Source organism: Numida meleagris, unplaced genomic scaffold, assembly GCF_002078875.1.
Source record: "Numida meleagris isolate 19003 breed g44 Domestic line unplaced genomic scaffold, NumMel1.0 unplaced_Scaffold250, whole genome shotgun sequence".
In the NCBI taxonomy this organism is placed as follows: Eukaryota; Metazoa; Chordata; class Aves; order Galliformes; family Numididae; genus Numida; species Numida meleagris.
Genome location: NW_018364306.1, coordinates 104,512 through 114,377, shown reverse-complemented (window position 1 = coordinate 114,377; position 9,866 = coordinate 104,512). Strand labels below are relative to the sequence as shown.

The 9,866-nt window shown below is 66.6% G+C and overlaps 1 protein-coding gene across 1 annotated transcript in view; it reads left to right on the top strand.

Moving 5' to 3' along the window:
* Window positions 1-9,860, top strand: part of LOC110390922 (dedicator of cytokinesis protein 2-like) — a 52,590-nt gene extending 42,730 nt beyond the window's left edge. Inside the window, exons 29-53 of the mRNA XM_021382513.1 lie at window positions 349-447; window positions 618-712; window positions 1,205-1,283; window positions 1,392-1,492; window positions 1,651-1,709; window positions 2,079-2,227; window positions 3,345-3,430; window positions 3,814-3,970; window positions 4,217-4,257; window positions 4,502-4,592; window positions 4,671-4,790; window positions 5,249-5,338; window positions 5,475-5,579; window positions 6,322-6,463; window positions 6,611-6,692; window positions 6,790-6,874; window positions 7,085-7,171; window positions 7,740-7,916; window positions 8,035-8,118; window positions 8,217-8,354; window positions 8,540-8,625; window positions 9,006-9,141; window positions 9,267-9,378; window positions 9,474-9,607; window positions 9,676-9,860. Coding sequence (XP_021238188.1) covers window positions 349-447; window positions 618-712; window positions 1,205-1,283; window positions 1,392-1,492; window positions 1,651-1,709; window positions 2,079-2,227; window positions 3,345-3,430; window positions 3,814-3,970; window positions 4,217-4,257; window positions 4,502-4,592; window positions 4,671-4,790; window positions 5,249-5,338; window positions 5,475-5,579; window positions 6,322-6,463; window positions 6,611-6,692; window positions 6,790-6,874; window positions 7,085-7,171; window positions 7,740-7,916; window positions 8,035-8,118; window positions 8,217-8,354; window positions 8,540-8,625; window positions 9,006-9,141; window positions 9,267-9,378; window positions 9,474-9,607; window positions 9,676-9,762 — 2,622 coding nt within the window. The 3' untranslated portion in view covers window positions 9,763-9,860. The remainder of the gene's footprint in view (window positions 1-348; window positions 448-617; window positions 713-1,204; window positions 1,284-1,391; window positions 1,493-1,650; window positions 1,710-2,078; window positions 2,228-3,344; window positions 3,431-3,813; window positions 3,971-4,216; window positions 4,258-4,501; window positions 4,593-4,670; window positions 4,791-5,248; window positions 5,339-5,474; window positions 5,580-6,321; window positions 6,464-6,610; window positions 6,693-6,789; window positions 6,875-7,084; window positions 7,172-7,739; window positions 7,917-8,034; window positions 8,119-8,216; window positions 8,355-8,539; window positions 8,626-9,005; window positions 9,142-9,266; window positions 9,379-9,473; window positions 9,608-9,675) is intronic.
* Window positions 9,861-9,866: the final 6 nt, after the last annotated feature.

The window sequence follows — 9,866 nt, the reverse complement described above, 5'->3', positions numbered from 1 at the left end:
GCTGGGTTTGGGACTCTTATTAAAGGCAGCCTAGACACATTGGCCTCCAGAAAGAAGCTGTGAGCCATTTCCACAACGCAATTACATCCACGTACTACTTAAATTATCTTAAAATCCACAGGTTCGTGCTATAGCAAAAGCGTTATACTGCTGTCCATGACCTCTGCTGCGCTGCGGCGGGTGTCATCTCTGTCCCACCCCAGAGGCGGAGAAGAAGGAGCAGGGCACAGGGAGAGCTCAGGAGAGACGGGGAGCAGGCAGGGCTACCAGGGCAGCGGGGCCGGGGGGGTGGGTTCACTGCCCCCCAGTGCCAGCCCTGCAGCCCCTGACCCGGCCGCTCTCTGCCAGAGTCACTACGTGGCATGCATGGCCGCCATCCTGAGCCAGATGGACACGGACCACTACCACTCCTACATCCAGGCCTTCCCCTCCCGGCCTGAGCTGATGGTGAGTGCCCCCCATGCAGTGAGAGCGGCCACCTGGCATTAGTGTCACTGCCCCTGCCACCGGCACTGCCTGCACCCCCGGTTGCTGCCAGCCCTGGTGCTCAGCACAGCACCGTGCCGGGAGGGCTTCATGGCTGTGCCCCAGACCCTGATGTCTCCTCCTCCTTGCAGGACTTCCTCATGGAGACTTTCATCCTCTTCAAGGACCTCATTGGCAAGACGGTGTACCCCTCCGACTGGATGGTGATGAACATGGTGCAGAACCGGTGAGGAGCTCCGGACTGGGAGGGACCCATGGCAGGGTCTGGGCACCGTGCTGGGCACGCAGGCTGCCTATGGCCGCCCCGGCCCCTGGCTCGGTCCTGGGACAGTCCACCCCCGCTGGGAGCCTATGGCAGAGCTGCTCTCTCCAGCCACTCTCTGGGGTCCCTGAGCAGGGGAGGAGGCTGAAGCCAGACTCCCATCCCTGACCCTGGGTGTCTGCATACAGCAGGGATGTTAGGACTGCAAGTCTGGGGACACTGGGGCTGCGAGTCTGTTTGCACACACTAAGGACATGGCACTTGTGCAGTGTTGGGCTGCACCAGGCGGGCAGAAGGATGAGGGTCGTGGGGGTCTGAGCAGGAGCATGCCACGAGCCCCAGCCCCGGAGCCCCAGTCCTCGCCCCCCATGGCGGGGGCTGCCAGCCTTGCTCCCCCCCTGCTGTGGGCTGTGGGCTGGCTGCACCCTCTGCTCAGCAGCCACACCACTCCTGCAGGGAGTTCCTGCGCGCCATCAACCAGTTTGCCACCACCCTGACAGAGATGTTCCTGAGCAGCAGCAGCTTCGAGCTGCAGGTGAGGGGACACCGTCCCGGCCCTGACGGGGGTGGCAGAGATGTGCCACACGCCCTCCTGTTCCCTCTGCCACCCTGCCTGGCACTTGTCCCTGTGTTCTCACCGCAGCTTTGGAACAACTATTTCCACCTGGCCGTGGCTTTCCTCACCCAGGACTCCCTGCAGCTGGAGAACTTCTCGCAGGCCAAGCGCAGCGCCATCCTGGCCAAGTGAGTAGCCCTCCTATCTGCCTGAGCTCTGCCACACAGGGCAGGGCTCCAGCCCCGGCCGTGCCATGGAGATGGGGATTTGGGGATGTGCTGTGCTGGGGCTCCTGGCCTGGAAGCTGTGCCCATGGAGGGATGCTAAACCAGCACCATCCTGGCAGGTATGGGGACATGAGAGCCAAGATCGGAGCCGCCATCCGGGACATGTGGTACAACCTAGGTGAGCTGCGGTGCTGCCAGCTAGGAGGAAGCTTGGAGCATGCCTGCAGGCTGGTGTCCATCGGCACCGACCCCAGAACGGGTGCTGGGGACTGAGAGATTATTGGTGCGGGGCACAGGAGCCTGCGGGTGTGCACCCTGTGGGATGTGCACCCTGTGGCGTATGCACCACATGGGATGCTGCGGGATGCGCCAACCCATGGTGCTGAGCTTACCTTCCCAGTTGCAGCCTCCTCTCTGCCCAGCATGGGCTGGGGAAGCGCTGCTGAGGCTGCACAGGGCGTGCAGACCTCTGCTGCCACCACTCCTCAGCCTCCTGCGTGCATTGCCGCCTGTTCCCGCGTGTCCCAGCCCTCCCTGCTGTCCCTAGGCCACCATAAGATCGAGTTCATCCCAGGCATGGTGGGCCCCATCCTGGAGATGACGCTTGTGCCGGAGCTGGAGCTGCGCAAGTCCACCATCCCCATCTTCTTCGATATGATGCTCTGCGAGTACCAGCTGACCGCCAGCTTCAGCCGGGTGAGCGCCAGCACTGGGTGGAGGAGGGAGGTGGATGTGAGGGTTCGGCCTGTGGTGGGGTGACCACCCCTATGGTGTGGGGGGAAGCACCGCTTGCCCCCCTTGCATCCCCCCGTGGGCTCCTGGGGTGTGGGGCTGCAGCAAGGAGGGATGGGGACAAGGGACAGGGATGAGGGATGGAGATGAGGGACAGTGATGAGGGATGGGGAGCTGGTGGGGCTGTGAAGTAGCATGGAGCCTCGGGGCAACGCCAAGTATTTCTCAAGGACCAGCAGGGCCAGGTCAGGCTGCATGCACTCAGCAGGTCCCAGCACTGGCTGGAAACAAGAGCACAGCGGTAGGGGAGAGGTGTCTATGGAAGAAGGGCTGGGATCTCTCAGAGCGCCAGGGACCCAGCTGCTGCTGGATCCCTGCCCCTTGTTCACACTGGAGACAGCAGCTTAGAGGACCCGAGAGCTTTGCAGGTGACATCCCCATGCCATTCCGTGCAGCCCAGGGGCTCAGCAGCTCTGGAGCTCAGCGTGGCGGTGCCCTTGGCCTGGGGAGATGCTGCCCATCACTCTGGGATGTGCAGATCCAGGGGGGACTCAGTGCAGAGCTGAGGGGTACTGGACATCAGAGGCGGCCCAGAACCCCCGTGTCCTAGGCTGCACACATTGCAGGACCTGCCAGGCTTTGGAGCCCATCTAGTACACCTAGAGCACAAACCCCATGGATCTGAAGGCTGAGCACCAGCTGGGAGGTGGGAGGGTGCCAGGCAGGCACAGCCCTGGCTCACAGGTGTGGCAGAAGTGGCTTTAAGGGACAGAGCACTGCCCAGCACCCCTGGGCCAGCCGGGCTGCCCGGGCTGCAGGACACAGCCCTTCCAGGCTGCTGGGAGATGGCAGCATGGCAGGAGCAGGACAGGGACCTGGGGAGTGACAGGGAATGTGTCTGAGCAGGGGAATGGGAGTGTTCCAGGTGCAGGCCTGCAGGAGCAGAGCCCAGGCTGCTGGTGGGGCAGCCATGAGCCTTCCCGCAGCGCCTGCCACCCCGTGCCCCATGGAACTGCAGCCGTGGCAGCCTGGGGCCGAGCTCGGCACGTCCTCAGCTGTGCTCACATTCATCTCTTTGCAGTTTGAGGATGAGATCCTGCGCAAACTAGACAGTGAGGTGGAGGGCGGCCGGGGCGACGAGCAGTACAAGGAGCTTTTTGAAAGCATGTGAGTGTGCCGTGCCACACCGCTCCCTTCCTCTGGGCATGACCCGTGCTTTGTACCCTGCCCCTGCACGGCCAAATCTCGGCCATTCTCCTCCTCCCCGCTGCGCTCCGGCCCAGGGCACAGCTCCCGAGGGTGGGTCTGAGATAGAGGCTGTGCCCAGCGAGTGCCACGTGCCCTCGTGCACCGCCCCGGCCCCACACTGCCCATCACAGCCCGGTCTGTGCCTCACGCCTGCAGGGGAGCAGCACGGGGATTGTTCTCGCTGCTGACCTGGCGCTGCTTTTTGTCCTTTGCTGAGGGGATCCCGGCTCCCACACCTCAGGGCAGCTGAGCTGGGTCGGCGTGGAGCCCAATGTGCTGCCCACGGCCCCTCTGCTCCGCAGTCTGCTCAGCTGCTGCCGGGCACACCCCGAGCTGGCCCGGCCTGGGGAGAGCTTCGTGGCGCTGGTGACGGGGCTCCTGGAGCGGCTCCTGGACTACCGGGCAGTGATGAATGACGAGAACAAAACCTACAGCATGAGCTGCACCGTCAACCTGCTGGTGAGCGCCTGCACCACATCCCCCCACACCTGCAGGGCCTGCGGCGTCCCCGCACAGCGGAGCAGGGTGTGCGTGGTGCCGGGCTGCTGTCCCCAGCTGGGTGGCACTGCACAGCCCCGCGCTGCCCAGCCAGCACGGTGCCCGTGTGGGACGGGTCCTGGTGGCAGCACGATGCAGAGCCAGGGAAGGGGGGGGCTGCGGGGTAAGCTCCTTCCTGGGGCTGCCTCAATGCTTGCTTCTCCCTAGAACTTCTACAAGGAGATCGACCGCCAGGCCATGTACATCAGGTGAGCGCTGCCTCATGGAGAGCCCCGCACCATCGGCACACCCAGACCGTGCCGTGGGCATCGGGGAACAGCCCCGCATGGGAAGGTGCCAGCATCATCCAGGAGGGTCCCCAGCCCTGAGCTGCCCCCACCCCCGCCTGCCACGATCCCGTGTGGGGCAGGGACGGGGGAGCGGGCAGGGGGCATGGCGCCAGATCCCCCCCAGCGCCGCGTCTGGCACACCCTGCCCTGCCCTGCCCCCCAGGTACCTGTACAAGCTGAGGGACCTGCACATCAGCTACGAGAACTACACGGAGGGAGCCTACACGCTGCTGCTGCACGCGCGGCTCCTCAAGGTGCGGCACGGCGGGGGGAGCCGGGGGCACCGCGTGCCCCGTGGCTCAGCGTGACCACACTCCCGCTGCCCCACACAGTGGTCAGACGAGGCGAACACGGCACCCATGCAGGGCCTGCACAGCCCCAGCCTGCACACCCAGCGCCAGCTGAAGGAGGCTCTGTACAACCAGATCGTCAACTACTTCGATCAAGGCAAGGTGAGCACGGCCCCGCGCAGCACAGCCCACAGGACCCAGCTCCCCCCGCAGCTCCTCTCACTGCTGCCTTCTGCCCCGAGCCCCCACCTTGGCACCACCCACCATTCCCATTGCTATGGCGGGGACAGAGCTGCCCTGCGCTGGGCAGGATGCAGAAGTCCTGTGCTGGGCAGCTCAACCCTGCAGCCACTGACTCCCAGTTGCCCCGATCTGCCCCTAGTTCTGGGGAGACACAGGGAGCTTGGACACCCCAGAGAGGGGCTGGCTGCGGGGTCCTGGCAGGGAGCTGCGTGGGTGCAGACAGCGGGCAGTGAGCCCTGCTGCAGCCCTCCAGGGGCCCGTCCCGCTCCTCGCACAGGAGTGAGGCTGCGGGAGCCCTGCAGGAGGGGCAGGGTCCCCTGGGGGCACCCAGCCCCCTCCCTGCCCTGCTCACCCTGCACCGCGGTCCCTCTGTGTAGATGTGGGAGGAAGCCATCCATATCTGCAAGGAGCTGGCGGAGCAGTACGAGAGCGAGATCTTCGACTACGAGATGCTGAGCGAGATCCTGGTGAGTGCCAGCCAGTCTGAGCTGGGCAGCGGGGCAGAGTGGGGGCTGGGGACACTGCGCGGTGCGGTGTGAGCCACGGGGCAGAGCGGGGCCCGCGTGGCTCGTGCCCCCTCCAGCGTGCCGCCTCGCCTTGCAGCAGCGAGAAGCCAAGTTCTACGAGAAGATCCTGAAGGTGCTGCGGCCCAGCCCAGACTACTTCGCTGTCGGCTACTACGGGCAAGGCTTCCCCACCTTCCTGCGGGTGAGAGGCTCCTGCTGCTGCGTGCAGCCCGCGCTGCTCCTGTGCTGCTGTGCCGCACCCTGCGCAGCTCTGCCCAGCAGCTGTGGCCATCTCAGGGCATCTGTGAGCGGAGCCCCAGAGCTGTCCTTACCCCTTGCCTGCCTGGGGTCTCCATGGCCTGAGTGCTCCCGCCGTGGCGGGGAGAACTGGCGAAGGTTGGACAGCACAGAGGGTGGGGCAGCCCTGAGGGATGGGGCGGTGGGGAGCTGCTAGGAACTCACCCCAGCATGCCTTCGGGTGCGGCACTTATGGAAGGAAAACATGGAAACGGGTGATTCCCTATAAAAAACGATGGAGAGGGCCCAGGGCGGTGCTCCTGCACACAGGGACGTGGTTTCTGCGGGCCCCCCTCTGTCCCAGAGCACTGCTCCGTACTCCACCTGCGGTGCATGGCTGCAGCTGCACTGCTCCAGGGCTGCAACACTTGGGGTGTGGGGATGGATGCTGTACCCCGCATCCCTGCTGTGCTACTTACGAATGTGTTTGGGAATCTCCTGGAGCTCCTCATCAGAGCCCTGGCAGCCGCAGCTTGCTGCCCGTTCATTCATTGATCCTCCTGCTGCTGGGCTCGGGGAAGGTTTTTCCCAGCAGGGCTCCCCCCCGGCTGGCAGATCAGTCTCGCTGGCACGACCCCCCCCGGCACTCAGAGTTCGGTGCAGCCGAGCACAGGGCTGGCAGCGGAACAAAGTCCCTCCTCCCGCAGAACAAAGTCTTCATCTACCGCGGCAAAGAATACGAGCGCCGGGAGGACTTCGAGTTGCGGCTGCTGAGCCCCTTCCCCAACGCCGAGAAGCTGCAGACTACGTCCCCGCCCGGCCCCGACATCACGGAGTCCCCAGGGCAGTGTATCCTTGCAGCGTAGGGACGGGCGGGGCAGGGGGGGGGGGGTTCCCTGAGCCATTGACCCCGCGGGTCCCGCACGGCCACAGCCCCGGGGCCCTTCTCCCCCGGCAGCCCCGCAGCGCGTGCTCGAGGCTCCTTCACTCCCGCAGACATCCAGTGCTTCACCGTGCAGCCGGCGGAGGAGCCCAGGATCCGGCTCAGGGACCGCAGCATCCCCGAGCAGATCACCAAGTGCGTGCCGCGGTGATGGGCGCGCACCGCTCGGGGCGGGACCTGGGGCTGCGTCCCCTCCGCCTGCACCCCACGCTCTGCCCCTTCCCTCCTGCAGTTTCTACAAAGCCAACCATGTCCAGAAGTTCAGCTACTCGCGGCCCTTCAAGAAAGGCCCAAAGGATCCGGACAATGAATTTGCAGTAAGTGCTGATGGGGTAGGGGTGGGCAGAGCTGCAGGGTCCCGCGGGGAGCTGGGTTTGCAGAGGAGGGCGATGCAGTGAGATGGGGCTGGGTGTGGGGCTGGGGAAGGCGGCACCGCCAGGTGCAGGGGAGGTGGGAGCCAACCCCCATGGGACAGGTGGGACTCTGGGGTGACGGGAGCTGTGGGACTGACAGCGTCCTGCCTGCAGAACATGTGGATCGAGCGGACCACCTTCGTGACAGCCTACCCGCTGCCCGGCATCCTGCGCTGGTTTGCGGTGACCTCCACCACCACGGTGAGGAGAGGGCGCGGGGGGAGCGGGGCTCTGCTGGTACCGGGCCCTGGGCTGCCCCTGCCCACCCAGCAGCTCCGTGCGGGGGTCCTACATCACAGTCAGAGGGGGGGGTTGGGCATAGCTGAGGGTTTGGGTGCTGCAGTGAGGATGGGTGACGCACTGCGCCGGTGACAGCTGCGCTGCGGAGCCCTGTGCAGCAGCACCAGCGCTGCCACGCGTGCCTGTGCCTGGACCATGCGTGCTGCTGCTGCTGCACGGCTGCTCCCGCCATGCAGTGACATTTACTTGGCTTCCCACAAGCTTTCCACCGCACGGCCGCTGTCACACGGCTGTGTGAGGCTGTGGTCCCTCGTGTGTGGCACTGACCTTGCAGGCAGCCCAGAGTCAGGGAGCGGAACGATGCATCCCCGTGGGCCTCAGCTCAGCTCCATGCAGCTGTCCCAGGGGTCCGAGGGGCCCCGGGGGGGGTCCTGGACACCGGGGGATGGGGAGAAGTCACCTGCTGGCTCCAAGCAGAATGGGCAGGGCTCTTTGCCAAGCAGCTGCTGACCTCCCTCCCCCGGCACAGACCGTCATCTCCCCCCTGGAGAACGCCATCGAGACCATGATGAAAACAAACGAGAAGATTCTGAGCGAGATCAACCGGCACCAGAACGACCCCGGCTTGCCCATCAACCCGCTCTCCATGCTCCTCAACGGCATCGTGGACCCTGCCGTCATGGGCGGCTTCGCCAAGTACGAGACGGTGAGCATGTGCTGCACCGGGGCCAGGGCTCTCAGCACGGGGAGCAGGCTGCGGGGCACCGGGCCTTTCCCCCGCCCGATCCATGCCGGCCATCGGGGCACTGAGCGGCTCGCTGCAGGCTTTCTTCCAGGAGCCGTATCCGGAGGAGCACCCCGAGGACCAGGGCAACATCGAGAGGCTGAAGGACCTGATTGCCTGGCAGGTACCGCCCGCAGCATCGCCCCGCAGCGCCGCGGGGAGCCCCGTGACCCCTGCAGCCCGTGGGGAGCCCCGGCGGCCCCATGCCCCCCTCTCCTGCAGATCCCGCTGCTGGCAGAGGGAATCCGGATCCACGGACAGAAGGTGACGGAGGATCTGCGGCCCTTCCACGAGCGCATGGAGCAGTGCTTCGTGCAGCTGCGGGCCAAGGTGGAGAGCCAGTACGGGGTGCGGGAGATGGTGAGTGCTGGGTGCTGAGCACAGCAGGGCAGTGTGCGTGCGTGGGGGAACTCAGGGTCCCTGCATGGCCCTGCTGGGGGTGGCCGCACGTGACCAGGACGGGCAGGGAGGGCAGTGCTGGCTGGGTAGAGGGGGAACTCGGTGTCTTCACCGCTCCTGGCTCCTGCTCCCCCCCCTGCTCCCAGATCTCCTTTGAGGACCGGCGGAGTGGACGACCCCGGTCTGTGACCTGGGGACCAGACTGGGAGCGGCTGAGCCACGCTGGAGACAGGCGAGTGCGGTGGGAGGGGGGGGCATCATCCTCATCCCCACGCCCTGGAGCCACCCTCACCCCCCTGTGCCCCGGGCACTTCCCTCCCACCCTCCCCAGCCCTCAGTTTCCCTCTCTAGTGTTTTATGCCAAGCCCCATCTCTGCATCCATCCCGCTGTGCCACCAAGGCAGCCCTGTCCAGTGGGAGGATGCGGAGCAGAGACACCCACGTGCACCCCGGGCTCACCTGGCACTGCTGTTACCCCAACCACCCGCACCTCTTCTCGGGGGTCCCCGCTGAGCGTGCACTGCTGAGCTTTGCCGGGGGCTCTGCCTGGTACATGGCTCAGCCCCGCTCGCCGGTGCTCCCAGCCCCTCACCAGTCGCAGTTGCTCTGCAGCACGGAGGCATCCCCGCTCCCAAGGCCAACCCCACGGAGCGCCGAGAGCGAGCGCAGGGAGAACCGCTCCAGCACATTCTTCACGTACCGGCGGCAGGAGCCGCGCCAGTCCGCCTCGGAGCCGCCGGAGCCCAAGGTGAAGCGGCGATGCCGCCCGGCAAGGCACTCCGCTCGCGGTCGCCGGCTGACGGTGAAGGGCCCGCAGCCCGGCACCGGCACGGCTGAGCCGCCCCGGGAGCCGACGCCTCTTCCCTGCCTCAGGACGACAGGCGGAGACACTCCCGGAGCGTGGGTGAGAGCGGCCCGGGCAGCCCCGACGGGAAGCAGCCGCCCCCGAGACGCGATTCCGCGGGCGCTCAGCCCGGCACCGCAGGTACCCGCAGCCCCCCCAGCCCCGCACCCCTCGCGTCCCCCAGCACCGCGCGGGACGCGCTGCCCGACCCGACCCGACCCGACCCCTCCGCGCAGCCCTGTCCCCGTCCCCCACCGGCTTCGGCGGCCGCGTGAAGAGCGCCAGCAAAGCCCCACCGCAGCCGCGCCGGATCAGCCCCGCGGTGTACGAGACCTTCCTGGAGGGGAGCGATGCTGCCAACGGCGGAAAGGTACCGCCCGGCCCCCGCCCCCCACCCCCGCCGTGGCCGTCCCTCTGTAACCGTCCCTCTGCCTGCAGGCGCTGCCGTCGCTCGCAGATGGAAGCAAAGGGCTGAAGTTACCGCCGCCGCCCCCCCCGAAGTCCAAACGGCTGTCACAGCTCTGAACCCACGGACCGGGGCCGCGGCGGGACCTCAGCTCGAGCGGCTCCCGGACAAAGCCCCTCCCGCGGACCCCGACCGCCGAGCGCTCCGGGCACCGCCGCCCCCC